At 47.4% G+C, this 16,255-nt stretch overlaps 1 protein-coding gene and 1 pseudogene across 1 annotated transcript in view; both read right to left on the reverse strand.

Moving 5' to 3' along the window:
* Positions 1-8,587, reverse strand: part of LOC149337810 (uncharacterized) — a 309,160-nt gene extending 300,573 nt beyond the window's left edge. The window contains exons 1-3 of the mRNA XM_089553537.1: positions 8,390-8,587; positions 8,201-8,274; positions 7,866-8,081 (exon numbers count right to left, since the gene is read on the reverse strand). Coding sequence (XP_089409663.1) covers positions 7,866-8,081; positions 8,201-8,274; positions 8,390-8,459 — 360 coding nt within the window. The 5' untranslated portion in view covers positions 8,460-8,587. The remainder of the gene's footprint in view (positions 1-7,865; positions 8,082-8,200; positions 8,275-8,389) is intronic.
* An 817-nt stretch (positions 8,588-9,404) lies between these two features.
* LOC149337814 (uncharacterized) lies at positions 9,405-13,240 on the reverse strand (annotated as a pseudogene).
* Positions 13,241-16,255: the final 3,015 nt, after the last annotated feature.

Genomic DNA, 16,255 nt, shown 5'->3' on the forward strand with positions numbered 1-16,255 from the left:
CACTCTCATACCGGCGAGACCCGTCCGGTTTGATGGCTATACCGGTTCATACCGGTCCGGTATCGATCCCAAACCGGACAGACCGCTCTGGTACGGAGCTCATACCGGACAGTCCATTCCCGGTTCGAAGCTCAAACCGGACAGACCAGTCCGCTACGGAGCTCAAACCGGACAGACTAGTCCGGTACGGCGCTCAAACCGGACATACCAGCCTGTATTCAGAGCGATATGTGCTGCGGTTTTGGTGCTTGGTCTGCAGATTGACTGTTGTACGCCAGCAGATATTTTTTAGGGGAAGGGGGGAGGCAGCGTGCGCATAAGTGCGATAATCAACACATACACGGTTTTGTTGAAAGGGCTAGGAAAAGAAAAGGGCTAAGTATGAGCTTCGCAGTGGCAAAGCATGCAGTTTGTGCATGAAAGGCGGGGGCTGCATGAAGGTGAATTGCGGCATACCGCCATATTGGCTTCCCGTGCAGCACCCTGACAAAGCCAGGGCTACTGTGTGCGAGCTAACGGCTAGTATATATCCGCCAGCAGCCGTCGGAAGTCCTGCGCAGATTACTCTGGATTTCACTGGCTGAGCTGAGCCTCCGCTGAGCTGAGCCTCCGCTGACTGGCTGAGCCTCCGCTGACTGCGCCAGAGGCTCCAAAAGGTTTATTACTGCCGCGTTCATTGCAGCAGCTTTCTTAATGTTCGCTAGCGGCAGTCTGTAGCGACGCATCGATGAAGAAAGAAAATTCTTGGTTTTCGTGCAGGAATTCTTTGCACTTCTTCGTCAAGTGATTGCCCATTGATAACGCAACTTGTCCAAGCGCCATCGCAAGCGGCCCCACCCTTCACTCCATCAGGAAGACTTACTAATCACAAATCGCCCAGAACATTTCTATCGACGAACTAGAAAAGGTTAATTCAACGGAGCCGGCAGCTTGGGGTGTTCCCTTAAGGGCGACGCTTCGTGCTAGCTAAAAGATACAGCGCTCGAGAGAACAAAATAGAAACAAAAACCACCTGTAGAAACCTTACACGAGTAACCCGTCTTTGCGCAATTTTTTTTAAAGCTTTTTTCTTCTCTGTCATCACCGCCTTCTCTGCTTTTCCTGGGTCCGGTCGCAACAAAAAACCTGCGCATTCCTGGTTTTTCTATCGGCCTTCGTTCCTTCCCCTTGGGCTCCTCTGTGTCTGTCCTGTCCCTCCCAGTGCCGTTCCCCTGAACGGCGCGGAGGCGCTCACTCTAGAACACACGACCGAACATTTTAAGCCGCCCTCCCGACCACGCTCCCCGCGAGGCTTCCATGAAGTGGCGAGGAGGTTCCGATTCTGCTTGTTCATTGTGCCCGGTCGCTGCGCGGTGACTTTATGCAGAAGTGCTCCCCCGCCTTTCCTGCGTTTGTTAGGAACAGGTTTTTCTTCTCTACTGCGGCTGGGTTGAGTGTCAAGCGATGAAGGTAGCTGCGAAAACACGCTGGCACTCGCTCGTTGCCGTTGAATTTGTGTTATACAATTTTTTGCGCCTTTCTTCGTGTTGCCTTGATCAATCCATGATCAAAGATGACATCGCCTTTCATGCGTACGTCCAGTGCAAATATGGTGGAACCCTATCATCCTTGTCTCAGTGATGAATGACTTCGCTCCGAAAGACGTGAGTGGTGAACATTTGACCGGTGGAGGCCACGGCGGTGAAGGCGGATTTTATGACGGCGATGTCGTGCTGCTAGGACGTAAGTACGCATTTTAAATCACTCTGTTCTTTAAGTACTGCCTCCGTCTCGGTTATATGCTCGGCGTCAACAGAAACGTTCTAACTGTCCAGTGTATTTTTAACTAAAACTTTGTAGATTGCACAGCGTAGAGGGACGAAATAGCGCCAAATTTTCTTTCAGTTACATACCGAAATTGTTTGTCCTTCATGATAACACGACTAAAATTAGTTTTACAGTTTGTATTCTTTCTTTACAGAGGCATATGGTGTATACGTGCGAAAGCAATCATCGATAAGCGTCCTGAGAGGAGCGGCTCAAGACCTTGAAGAAACATCACGCATCGCATCAATGCTGCGTTATGTGCCGTGAATAATGGAGGATGACCGCGCAAGCATCGGAATCGTCCGAGCAACCTGTTTACACACCAACAATGTTACAACGCAGGTTTGCAATACATTATTGATTCAAATATGGAAGGCGTGAGGTGCATTCACGATACTGAGCATTGCCAATGCTCAGGGCCTGGCATCTTGAGACGCCTGGCTTGTCTGTGGCTTGTCTGGGCCCACGTAGGCCCGCAATTCAGAGCCCCGTTTGTGCTACTGGGGTATGAATTTGTAATTATTGCATACAGATCCACCTCGGGAATGGAATTTTTATTCCTTCGGCAACGTGGGCAGCAGTTATGGTGGCACCCAAAGATTCGCGTTTCTGCAAGGACGCAGCCTTTGACGACTCCACAACTCCTGGAAAGGAGCGTGACAGGGCAAGCTTGCCACCGGAACCTGAAGTCAGAAGCCTCCACAGTGGGCAGAAAGCCAATGACCCCTGAAAAGCTACAAGCCATTGGCCGTAAGTTGCATGTCACAGTGCTCAATGCATTATGTTGTGTGTCAGTGCCCAATTAAATGATAAGCTGGGGGCAATATGTACGACCAATCATATTTTCTTTTCTGCAGGTGCTTTTGACTACTTCATTGGCCAGCACCCTGTAGAGTCCCCAGCGCCGGTAGATCGTCGCAAAGAGTTAAATTATTACCTCAGTGAGCTGGTTCAAGACATATGCGAAAAAAAATAAACATCTTTTGGAGTTTTGATGCATTATAATACTCACCAAGCTACCAATACTTGGTAAAAGCTGGGAGCAAATAACACAATTGCACATCGACTGCAATACGAGTCGCTGATAATCGCAGATTGCCATTTTCTGAGGCTCTGTATATTGCACCATTTGGCATGTACATTTATGGCCCCAGTTTTTAGGCAGATTTAGTCCAAGTGGGATATATTTGAAGCATTTTATTCCTGCCTTTGTCCTGTGATACAGGGCCCTCCTGTATAATACGGGCCTAGCCTGTAGAATACAGGACTGTCCTGTATGCGGGTATGAATTTTAAACCGGAACCGCATACCGGGTTATTGTAGAGGATTTGCGATACCGGATTGCCGGAGTATCCTGTACAAAACAGCAGGACTGTCCTGTTTTATACAGGGTATTCCGGTAATCCGGTATCGCAAATCCTGTACAATAACCCGGTATGCGGTTCCGGTTTAAAATTCATACCGGATTTTTCAGTAGGGTAGCGCGGGCGCTCCGTCCCGCGCCACTGCCAGCTTCGTCTTCGTCACAATATCAACAGGCTAGCATTTATCGCCGAAAGCAATGAGTCATATGCCCTCCTTCCCTCTCTCCAAGAGTACACAGTCTATTGAAGTGAAGTGAAGTTTATTTTTGACATCGATTTGTCACAGGTGACGGGACAAAAGGCAATTCATTTTTTGCCTGACGTGGCCCCGTCACCCGTTACATTGCTCAGGGGGGGTGGCAATTACACAGCAAAGTACACAAAGCAAAACAAGAAAAGTAACAACATCGCATACGTACTACATGAATTGTATGTAACGATCAATGAGTTACACATAATTAACACAGATGCAATGAAAAATGAAGGAAACAACAACGCATAGCTAAAATGTCTCTAGGACAAAACAAAAAAAAATTAAATAGCAAACAATGAGATACACAGAATTAACATACAGGCAAGGGGAGAACTAGCACGCAAACCAAAAACAATGAAAACCGCATCGCATGCCGCCTACGTCTTTAGGACAACAAAACCAAAAATAGCGAACCTGGACATACACCCAGCGAGTAAAAAAAAAAAAAAAAATTCTAGAAACTGGACACTTTATGGGGGAGACAGGGACAGAAGGTACGTTTTAACATTGTTCTTGAAGTTACTGGGGGAACGAGGCTGCTGCAGAAGTTCCATAATACGTGGGTGTTTATTAAGTCAATCAGGAATTAAGTAATCAATGCGCAGCATACCATAATTCGTTCTCATCAGAGGGATTTGAAAATGACTATACCTGAAATCGTAAGGTATCTGTTTAGGGAAGTATAAAACATAAAAGGAAACTGGGTCACGGGTGACTTCATGATAAATATGATATGCAAGCTTTAGTTGAAACAGTCCGTTTATCTTGAGTAAATTATGTTTTAAGAATAATGGGTATGTATGTTCTAGCGGACCTACATCTTCTATGCAACGCAGAGCTCGTTTTTGCAATATCTCAAGCCTGCGCAAGTTTGTCTTGGTAGTGGTGCCTCAGATTAACAGACAGTAATGTAAATGAGACTGTACTAAAGCAAAATACAATTGACGTGAGCTGGGAACCAAATATCTCACTTTATACAAAATGCCTAGAGATCTAGAGATATTTGTGTGAACCTTATTTATATGAGAAGTCCAGCTTAAGTTTTCCTCAAATAGGACACCTAAGAACTTATAAATAGAAACGCGTTCAAGGGCTGAGTCTTGGTACTTGACCTGGATATTAAAATTTTCAGGTTTATTTCGCGGCTTAAACATTACGTACTTTGTTTTCCGAACGTTCAATAGCATTTGGATTATACGGAGCCAGCATGAAAGCTCATATAGCCAGGTGTTCGCGAAGGTTTCTAGTGTAGATAACTGTTTTCCTGAAAAAAAAACAGACTGGTGTCATCTGCATAAAGTATAATATCGTGTGTATCTGGTATGAGGACAATATCATTAATAGAAATTATAAAGAGCAAGGGTCCCAGGATTGAACCTTGTGGAACACAATATGCAATCTGTTCTAGAATAGAAGAATGTCCATTAAGGCTTGTAAATTGGTATCTGTCCGTCAGCTAGCTACGAATCAGATTGAGAGCAACGCCACGGATTCCATAAAAAGGAAGTTTATAAAATAATATTTGATGTTTAATAGAATCGAACGCTTTTCTAAAATCAAGGAACAGACCTAGCGTGAATCGGTTATTTTCAAAATTATTGATAACCTTGTTTTTAATATTCAGAAGGGCTATTTCCGTTGAGCTATTTGGACGGAAACCATATTGCTGCCTCACAAGAAGCTGTCTTTCAATACAGAACTTACTTAGGCGTGATTTTATCACTTTCTCAAGCACTTTAGAAAATAATGGCAGTACTGAAATAGGTCTGTAATTGTTAATATCATCATGCGCACCTCCTTTATGCAAAACCACCACCTTTGCAATTTTCATGCTGTTTGGGAAGATTCCTGTAGCTAACGAGCTATTGCATATATGCTGCAGAGGAAGAGATATGAGGTCAACAACAGATGCTATAGGCAGAGCCTTGATATCATCGTTCCCTGGGGCAGCATTTTTGCTTAAAGAGCTAAGACAGCAAATAATTTCAAGCTCACTGCATGGAGTCAAGAACAATGAATCAACCACACTAGGAGATATGTATTTGTCAAGTCCATCAATATCTACCACCTGTTGTGTCGTAGCCCCGGAGTTTACAAAATGAGTGTTAAATTTATTGGCCAATTAAGTGTCCTTATACTCAACACCAGCAATTTTAAGAACGTTAGGTATCTTGTTGCTAGTTTTTCCAATAATGTCTTTGAGGCAGTTCCATACATTTTTAGTATTACTGGAGATGGCTTCAAACTTTTGCGTGTAGTATTGTAACCGGGCCTTCTTATGATCTGAACTGAGCTTGTTCCTGGTTCGTTTATATTCAGCTAAGAGATCAAGGTTCTTTGACCGAACAAACTTGTACAGTTTATCGCGTGCCTTTATTCTTTTATATAACTGTTTGGTTACCCAGGGTTTTCTGGATTTCTTGCAAACTTTGACCGGCTGCAAAGGAAATGCTCTGTTATAACTTTCCTTTACCTTAAGTAGGAAAATATCATAGGATAAACTTGGGTTTTCCTCCGAGTAAACGTCATCCCAGTTTGTCGCTTCTAACCCAGTACGGAACGTAGCTAGCGCCTCAGCACTATAATTACGATGAAAGATTGGAGCGAACCGATTACGACCTCCCCTTCTTTTTGCCCATGGAAAAAAAACAGAATAGGGGTAGATGATCGCTTAGTGGCAGTGTTAAAATTCCTGAAATAGTTTCCTCGTTACTGTGGCTAGTTATGCACAGGTCAAACAGTGTTTCTGTGTTAGGTGTTATCCTGGTTGGTGCATTTATAACGTTACAACAGCCAAACGACTCGATGGTATCCCGGAAACGTAAGAAAAGAGGGCTTTCAGATGACAGATCAATGTTGAAATCACCAACGCAAACACTAGGTACATTGAGAAGTAAGGCATGTTCGAAAATACTATAGACAAAATTCAAGAATTCATTGATATCACCACAAGGTGGTCGATAAACTGAAGCAATTAGGGTCCCATGAACTATTACGGCGACAGACTCATAGTGGTCGCATACAACAAAAAACTCAGGCAAGACTTCATACAAATGCTTATCTGTAATGTAGAGTGAAGTTCCACCCCCTTTTGGAGTTCTTCTGTACACGCCTACTTCTTTATAGCCTGGAACCCCGACAACCTCAGTTTCGTCTAAAAACCACGTTTCAGTGAAGGCCAAAATATCAAACTCGTGGTTCAGAGAACTCAAAGATAACTCAGTATCGTTCCATTTATTTTTTAAACTTCTGATATTAACATGAAACAATGACATCTTTCCACTTTCAGTCTGTGCAATGCGTGTAAAAGACGAGCAGCCATGATAAGTATTTACTCGGGGCTGTGACATCAGAATTTTGAATGAACAACACAGCAGGAAAGAGAAAAGATTCAGCGAATCTTATCTAGATCTGCATGACTTTCAATACGAATAGCTGTGTCGCCTTGTGCCTTGCGCACAAACAACTTTCCATTGCTTTGCCAAGCGTACTGATAAGCCATTTCCGCAGCCTTCCTCTTCATTGCCCATTGCAGCTTTTTGTTATATGCTGTCAGATTGTCGAGCATATGCACACCTGAATTCGTGTCACTGAGATCACGCCTCTTCGCCATCCACTGGTCCCGTGTTGTACGTGACACAAAGCGAACAAGTACCGCCGGCGATTTTCCTTTTTTCTCGGGCAGCCTGTGCAGGCCATCGAGCTCATGTTCGGAGAGCAGAGGAAGTTTTTAGTTCATTTGCCAGTGCATTTAGTTTACCAAGCAGGTCTTCATTGCTATCGTGTTTCAACCCATGAATTTCCAAGTTCAGTCGCCTATTGTATTGTTCTAAGCTCTTCAATTCTTGCCTGAGCTCCTGAACTTCCTGTCCGGTGTTAGTAGCCTCAACCTTTTCCACCCTCTTTTGAAGAACCGCGATTTCAGCTGACTGCTGTTTCATTTCTACAATTACCTCGTCGTACTTCTCAGACATATGTTGAACAGAATGTTCCATTCTGTCTACAGTTTCTTTAATTTGCAGCAGTGTCTCGACCTTGGCTTTCATCTCCGTTATTTCTGCCAGCTTCTTATTTATCCGTAGTAGAACGTCCTGAAAGGCAGGTTCCTTTTCCGGCTTTTCTTTCCTAGGTGATGCAGTGCCGCGAGCCGATAAAATGACGCATGTTTGACACGTCCATTCCTTCCTATTTGAGAGACTTTTAGATTTAAAGGCAGTTTTAGAAACTCCGGAGCAGGATCCTAAGTGATAACCATAAGCACATTCACAGCACATCGGATACGTGTCGTTTTCCGGTAGCAGCTCATTGCAAACAAAGCGGGAGTTGTTTTGCAGCCATGTGTAACAAAGCAAAAGATGCAAAACACACAGAATGCACTTAAGCAACAGCGGCGGTGGCGGGGCACGTAGTTTACAAGGAAAACTAAGAAAAACCCAACTAACCTGCGAAGTATGAATACTGCTGTTAGAGAAGGCCGCTGCTTTCGGTGCCACCGCCGCTGAGCAAATGCGCCGAGCGTGGGTCAGCTCCGTCTTTTTCAAGATATCGTGGCTGACGTAGTCCCATCCAGGTGCAGCAGGCCAATCACTTGCTTCGGCGTCCTTGCAGAGGAATGGGGGCAGCAGACTCGAAGAACAGCGCTGGGCCTGGATAGCAGTCTGCGAAGTATGAATACTGCTGTTAGCGAAGGCCGCTGCGTTCGGTGCCACCGCCGCTGAGCAAATGCCAATTCAGATTCACAAGCCGCTATACAGCACATACAGAAACGCACCCTTACCCCTTCTCTCCAACAGGAGGTCGAACAAGCGGTCTCCGCGCTGCAGCCTTCCATCGTTTTCCTCCGCTGGGTCCCTGGACATTCAGGGATTGACGGTAATGAGCTGGCCCATCAGCTCGCCCGCGACACACTTTTCCGGGCACCGTTGATCCCCTGGCCCAAGCCCTCGGAGGTCGGTGGGAGACTCACCCTTCGCCGCACCATAAAAGAGGTCTACCTTGAGCTCCGCCTTGACAAACGCCTTTACCCTTCCCCTCATCCATCAATCACGGTGCCAGAGTCTCGCCTTCTTCGACACATCCAAATGAATGCAATGTGGCGATAGGGCGCTTGCCGGACGCCGAGCGCGGCCGGTCAGCGGGCAGGAAGGAACTGAGACTGGCCCTGATCCTGGCACGATAACAACAAGCCTTTATTTCACGCAAGCAGCATCTTTATATGGCAAGCGCTCATGTGACAAGCGACGTCACGGACAGACAACGTTTCAGGCATTCGATAACGCCGACACATGACAACGCAGACAACGCATGATAACGCAGACACATGATGCGGCACAGGCGCTATCAGCACATCTCCCCTTTTCTCTGAAAAGATACACCGGCATTTGCAACGAAGCTTAGCACTGCAGCCAACAAAGGATGAACACATTTTAATGGAAGCAACCAATGCTCAAAACAAAATAACAGTCAGTTATTGAACCCATATCGGTCTGGCGGTCGGACATGACGGCCAAACCGCGTTCTATATCCAGGAGGGTTAGTTCGTGGCAAGGGAGTATTAGACGGATCGGCAGGTGCCTTGTTGTTAGATGGACTAGTTTCCCGTTCCATTTCTACCCGACTACCATATGCCTGTGGTAACTCATAGCTACCTCCTTCTTCCTCGCAATCATTCTGCTGAGAAACAAAGTGAGCCAGGAATTTCCTGTTTCTTTCTAGAACTACACGCGTAGAAGTTCTAACTACATACGACCTCGGACGTTGTGCAAGACGCAAGACTCGCGCTTTCACTTTGCAGTCTGTCACCCACACTTCCGCTCCTGGTTTGAGGACTGGCAGCGGAAGAGCCCCATGACGACTATTGAAGTACCTACGCTGCCGCTGTCGGATGGTTACATCGCGATCTCTGAATTTTTTCAGGCTCACCCTCTGGGGCAGAAGGCTCTTGGGAGGGACAGGGACTGTTGTGCGTAGCCGCCTGCCCGTCAGAAGCTCTGCAGGGCTTTTTCCCAGTGGCCCTGGGGTGTCCCTTTACGCTAGGAGTGAAAGGTAGGGGTCCTTAGCTTTTATAATCAGCCGTTTAATTGTTTGGACCATCCTTCCTGCTTCCCCATTCGCCTGGGGGTATCTGGGGCTCGACGTCACAGTGCGGAAGCCATAGTCGCGAGCAAACGACTGAAATTCCTCAGACACAAATTGTGTTACATTATCCGACATGACAACCTCTGGTATGCCATGTCTTGCAAAGAAACTTTTGAGATGCATAATGACAGTGACACTTTTTGTCGAAGATAGCAAGGTGACCTCTGGGTATCTAGAAAAATAATCTACCACCACCAGATACCATATTCCCTCAATATGGCAGAGATCAACGCCTAGCTTTTGCCAAGGAAGCTGTGGAGTGGTTGTTGGAATCATTGGTTCTGACTTTTGTTGCCTGTGCTCCGCGCACACTGGGCAATCGGTCACCAAAGCTCTCAGCTGGCAACTCAACCCAGGCCACCATACGGACTCTTTGGCTCGAGCTCTGCATTTCTATTTCTCAATTCCTTGGTGACTCTCGTGCAAGCGCATCAAGACCTCTGCGCGTAATTTTTGTGGGATCACCAGCCGCACACCTTTGAGTAGCACGCCTTCAGCGACTGTGAGCGCTGCTCTTTCCTGCCAGTATGGACGCAAGACCATCGACAGCGATGAGAACTTGGGCCAGCCTTCCAGGCTGAACTTTACGAGAGCTTGACAGACTTCATAGGCTGCTTGTTCAGCTTTGACTCGTTCAAAAAGGCTAGCCTCGATGGCATTTGTCAAACAGCCCGAAACGAATTTGGCGACTTCACCAATACTCAGCGCATGAGCATCGATTTGGTTTCCCTGAATCGGGGCTCTAGACAATACATCCGCAGTAACGAGGCTCTTACCCGGGACATGCACAACAGAAAAGCTGAACCGCATAAGCCTCATGCGAAAGCGCTGAATACGAGGTGGCAAAACATCTAAAGGTGATTTTCCCAACAATGTTACGAGTGGTTTGTGGTCGGTTTCAAACAAAATTTCAAGACCTTTGATGTACCCTTCGAATCGTTCTGCCGCCCAAGTCATTGCCAACGCTTCCTTCTCAATCTGAGAGTATCTGGTTTCGGCAGGCGTCAACGAGCGTGAAGCAAATGCAACAGGTCTTTTTTAACTGTTTGGTTGAACTTGTATCAATACGGCCTCCAAACCGAACGATGACGCGTCAGCGGAAAGAATCGTAGGATACTTTACATCATAGTTGGCCATGACGTGCGCCGAAGAGATAACGTCTTTGACGTACGACAGCGCTTGCTCTTGGGCTGGTCCCCACGTCCATTCGGAACCCTTCAAAAGCAAGTGACGTAAAGGCGCCGTTTTCGAAGCCAAATCTGGTATGAATCTTGCCAGGTGATTAGCCATACCGAGCAGCCGTCGAACGTCAGACACGTTAGCTGGCGTCGGCAGTTCTTTGATAGCACGACCTTTTCCTGGATCCGGCTTGATACCATCTCTACTAAGCACACAGCCAAGAAATTTTATCTCAGTTACCCCAAAACAACACTTTTCTTTCTTTAGCGTGACGCCGGCACTAGCGAGACGATCTAAAGTTAGACGCAGGCGCTCGTCATGTTGAGTCTTGTCGTTGCCAAAAATGAGAACACCATCCATCAGGTTTATCACGCCTGGGATTCCTTCAAGTATCTGCGACATTTTTTTCTGAAAGATCTCGGGTGCTGACGTTATTCCAAACGGCAGTCTTTGAAAACAGTATCGCCCAACTTGCGTTATGAACGTAATTAACAACTGGCTTTCAGGCGGCACCTTAATTTGAAAGAAGCCAGAGTTGGCGTCAACTTTGAAAACACAGAGGCCCCACTTAAAAGACCGAGGCTATCATCCACTGTCGGCATGATATAGCGCTCGCGAAATACACTTTTGTTTAACTGCGTCAAGTCAACACAAATACGAACCGCTCCAGATGGTTTGAGTACTGGCACAATTCCTGCACACCATTCTGTTGGTTCATCTACTTTGCGGATCAAGCCATCTCGCTCCATACGCTCGAGCTCTTGCTTAACTCGGTCACGCAAGGGTAAGGCTATGCGACGCGCAACATGAATTGCAAAACGCATCGAGTTCGGGTTTAGTCTAATTTTGCATTCTCCTTTTATCGCTCCCAGACCACTGAAAAGCTGCGGGTAGGAAGCTTCGAATGCTGTTGCGCTACTGACCGAGTCCACGAATTTAATAACTTCCAGAGCCTCAAGCGCTGGGAGACCCAAAAGTACGGAGCGTAATGGTGAGACCACGTACACGATTTGCTGGACAGTGTTTTGTTTCCACTGGATAGTGGCATGAAACTTTCCCAAAACATTCAGTGGCTCATTCGACGGGCCTGTTAGGATTAGGTCGCACTTTTCTAGCCTGGTAGGCAAACCGGGAAACGTTGAGGGCACAACGGAAACTTCGGCACCGGAATCTACTTTAGCGAACACCGGAGTGCCGTTAATGACGACTTGTACATAACAAGAATTAGAGTACTCCCCGTTCACCGCGCCAACGAAGTACGCCCCCTTGTCCATATGGAGAGATGAAAGTTGTACCTTCTTTCCATCACGCGCAGCCTTTTTCCGACAGACAGCTGCAAAGTGTCCGGAACAACCGCAGTAGTTGCATTTCACTCATTTTGCCGGGCACGAGGCTCTGGGGTGCGCTTCTTGACCGCAGTTGGGGCATGACCCGGGGGTGCCTGGTCGGTAGGACTGGACTCTGGGGCGCGTACCTTGCATTCCAGGTGAACACTTCTTTGACAGTGCTGTCCTGAAGAAGATTTTCCGGGCTGCCCTTGCTTGCTGACCGCGTGAAGATTGCCGGTTGCTGCTACCAAGGGTTCGTCGTCGGTTTCTCGCAGTTGCTGCTGCTGTCGTTGGACGGTCTCCTTTAAGCGCGCTTTTCCCAAAGCGGTGGCGAGAGTCAAATACGCATCCATTTGAAGCGACTCAGAGAGCTTAGCATCCCTGAGGCCGACCACGAACCTGTCGCGAATCATGCGCTCTTTTTCCTTGTAGTCGCACCGGTCCGCCAGCGTGTGCAACGCGGTAACCGTTGGTTGTGTTATGGGGTTTAACGTCCCAAAGTGACTCAGGCTATGAGAGACGCCGTAGTGGAGGGCTCCGGAAATTTCGACCACCTGGGGTTCTTTAACGTGTACTGACATCGCACAGTACACGGGCCTCGAATTTGTCCTCCAAAGAAATTCAGCCGCCGCGGCCGGGATCGAACCCGCGTCTTTCGGCCCAGCAGCCGAGCACGCGGTAACGAATTGGTCGACTGACTCTCCAGGTTCTTGAGTGCGACGGTGAAAGCACGCGCTCTAATGAACAAGGCTCCTTGCGGCGACGAAGTGCTTGTCGAACTTCTTTTTGACGACTTCGTATTGCTTCTGTTCTTATTCGGGTAATGCAAAAGTACAGGAGATTTCTCTTGCTTTCCTGCCCATCGTATATAGTAGAGTCCGGACCTGCGCTTCTTCACTCCGCTCATTTAGGCCCGAGGCGAAGCGGTAGTCATCAAAGAGTTGGATCCAAGATGGAAGGGAGGAAGGTGGGAGTGAAAGAAGAAAGAGAGAAAGAGGTGCCGTAGGAGGACAAACCCGGCAGGAAGAAGGGCCACTGCCGGAGCCTCGGTGAAGCGTTGTCGGTGTAAGTCGCCCGGAAAAACAGCTCAGGGTTACTCTGGTTGCGCGTGGGACGAAGACTGTAACGACGAAAGTGGCGCAAGGGCTAGCGTACGCCTGCGTAGACCACATCCGCCCGGAAACATCATCATCATCATTATCAGCCTGACTACGCCCACTGCAGGGCAAAGGCCTCTCCCATGTCTCTCCAATTGACCCTGTCCTTCGCCAGCTGCAGCCACAGTATTCCCGCAAATTTCTTTATCTCACCCGCCCACCTAACTTTCTGCCGCCCCCTGCTACGCTTGCCTTCTGTTGGAATCCACTCCGTTACCCTTAAGGACCAGCGGTTATCTTGCCTTCGCATTGCATGCCCTGCCCAAGCCCACTTCTTCCTCTTGATTTCAACTAGGATATCATTAACGCGCGTTGGTTCTCTCACCCACTCCGCCGGCTTCCGATCTCTTAACGTTACACCTATCATTTTTCTTTCCATAGCTCGCTGTGTTGTCCTTAACTTCAGCTGAACCCCCTTTGTTAGCCTCCACATTTCTGCCCCATAGGTGAGTACCGGTAATATACACCTGCTGTATACTTTTCTCTTGAGGGATATTGGTTAACTGCAATTCATGATCTGAGATAACCTGCCATATGCGTTCCTCCCCGTTCTTATTCTTCTAGTCATTTCCCTCTTATGCCCGGAAACACCGCCAGACGAACGGGTGGTAACTTCAAGACTGCGGAATTACATGGAAGATAATGACTGTGTACCACATACTACGTTCGGCTTCAGAGCGAAGCTCTCGACGCAGGACGTTCTCCTCCAAATACAAGAAGATGTCCTGCGAACCGTACCTCGGACTGGAGAAAATGTCGTAATGGCTCTGGACACCAAGGGGGCATTCGATAACGTCAGCCACGAAGCGATCCTTACGGGCCTAGCAACCTGGATTGCGGACGCAGAATCCACGGCTTCGTCAAAGCCTTCCTGTCCGATAGAAGTGCCACCATCAGCATAGGAGACCTTCGATCGGACAAAATTCGTACTCCAAACAAGGGAACACCCCAAGGGTAAGTTATCTCACCCCTACTCTTCAACATAGCTATGATAGGCCTAGCTCGAAAACTAGAGAACATCGAAGGCATCAGGCATGCAATGTATGCTGACGATATAACAGTCTGGACAAACACGGGCTGTCCCGGAGAGAAGGAAGGAAGGCTACAGCAAGCGGCCTCTTGTGTAGAGCAATACCTCGCAGAAAGAGGACTCGCATGCTCGACCGAGAAATCGGAACTGCTGAGAGTCTGGAGAAGCAAGCAAAACCGGACCGTCCCAACCAACGAGGACCTGAAACTCAACGTCTACCTAGAAGGGACGCCCATACCCGAAAAGACAAGAATAAGAATTTTGGGCATGTGGGTTCAATCCAACCAGCGCAGTACTCACACTTTTACCCTGCTCAAAGCAACAACGCTACAAGGCGCACGCATGATTTATTTATTTATTTATTTATTTATTTATTTGTACATACTATCAGTCCTGCTGGACTAAGATAGGAGTGGGTACGACATAAAAATTTATAAACGCAGGCCAGTACGATAAAACAGCCAGTACAGTCAAACACAGTTCACCCGCAGATCACCCGCCAAACACAAACACAGATCACCCGCATCACCAACAGGCGACATGGCATGCGTGAAGAGGACACACTAAAACTAATCAGAAGCCTAGCCCTGGACTGAGGGCAACCGACCATTGATTAGAGGCGGACGACTTCGACAGAGAAGGCTCCTGGGGGTAGAACCAAGATGTCTCTGAAGATGCCCCCAAACCGCAGGAAGAAGCATTAGTGAAAATGGAGTTTTCCCTTCGTTCCTAGAGAGAAGGGAAAAAAAATTGGCAGTGGTTTAGCTGTGGTTAAACCTGGATATACAAGCGAAAAGGTTCAGTTACGCTTGGTTTGACGTCATGGCTGTCGCAGTTAGCGCACAATGCACTGGGAGCACCAAGAAAACGGTGAAGGCGTTCGGCCGTCCACACACTGCCTCTACGGATGCGGAGGAGGAGACGCGCGTGTAGTGAGTACGGTGCTGTCTTAGAAGGTTGCTTTAGAGACATGTACTGTTGTGCCCATTCCTTTCGGGTGTTTCGGGGGTCTCGTGCGTTGCTTATTCGCGTTGCTGTTCCCGTTTCTTCCCTTCTTTCACCTGTATCTCGTCTTAATTCCCGCCCGGAAGGCTCGTAGACCTCCTTGCCATTTCTGCGCCTCCTTATGTCTCACGTGGTCGGGGGCACCATATGGCCAATTTTGGTGGGCCGTGGCCCTGCCCTTAAGGGCAGGGCCACGAGAGGCAGGTGCCCGAGAGGCAATTGCCTCTCGGGCACGTGGATGGCATGTGGATCTTGATATTAGTTCGCCTTGCGTGCACATGCATTCTTTGTTTTGTTTTCGTTTTTTAATGGTTATTTTTATTTTTTTTTTATTTTCAATTTTTCTTCTTTCCTTTTTATTTTCTTTCTTCTAGCTGTTATATTTTTCGTGTTTTAGTTCTTTGGTTGTTTTTCATTTCGCTCGTTCTGTTTTTTGTTTTCATCGGCCTTTTTGTCATTTCCTTGATTCTCTTTTCGATTTCCCCTCTCTTTTATGTACTCCTGCTTTCTTAAGCCCATTATCTCGTGTTTGTTCGTTTTTTTTCTCCTCGCTTTCTTTTCTTGTCTCTTCTTCCTTCCTACAGATCCACGCACGCTAGGAGACACCATCTCCGTAGCCGTCGGAGACACAGGCAGAACGTCAGGCGTTGTAAGACACCTTGACTTAAAACCCGTTGTGGCGGAGGAGGTTGCAATAGCGATCGCTCTAACTCAACCAGGTACCAAATACGTAGTAAGCGACTGCAAAGCCGCAATTAGAAATTACAGTAAGGGACGCATCCACGAAATGGCGGCTAAATATTGATGCGGGTAGACGACGACGACGACAAAGAGCGATGGCACGAGTGCGAAGAGTAGAAGACGACAACAAAGTTCGGACTGTGTTCTCGGTGCCGCTCGCAGCTGTTCTTGTCTATTTGTAAATATCTGTAAATATATTCTTTCCCGCAACATATTTGGTGGAGGTGCGGATTTCCCCTACGTCTACCGACGAC

This window comes from Amblyomma mixtum, chromosome 7 (genome assembly GCF_055824585.1).
Source record: "Amblyomma mixtum isolate Tamu chromosome 7, ASM5582458v1, whole genome shotgun sequence".
NCBI classification, from domain to species: Eukaryota; Metazoa; Arthropoda; class Arachnida; order Ixodida; family Ixodidae; genus Amblyomma; species Amblyomma mixtum.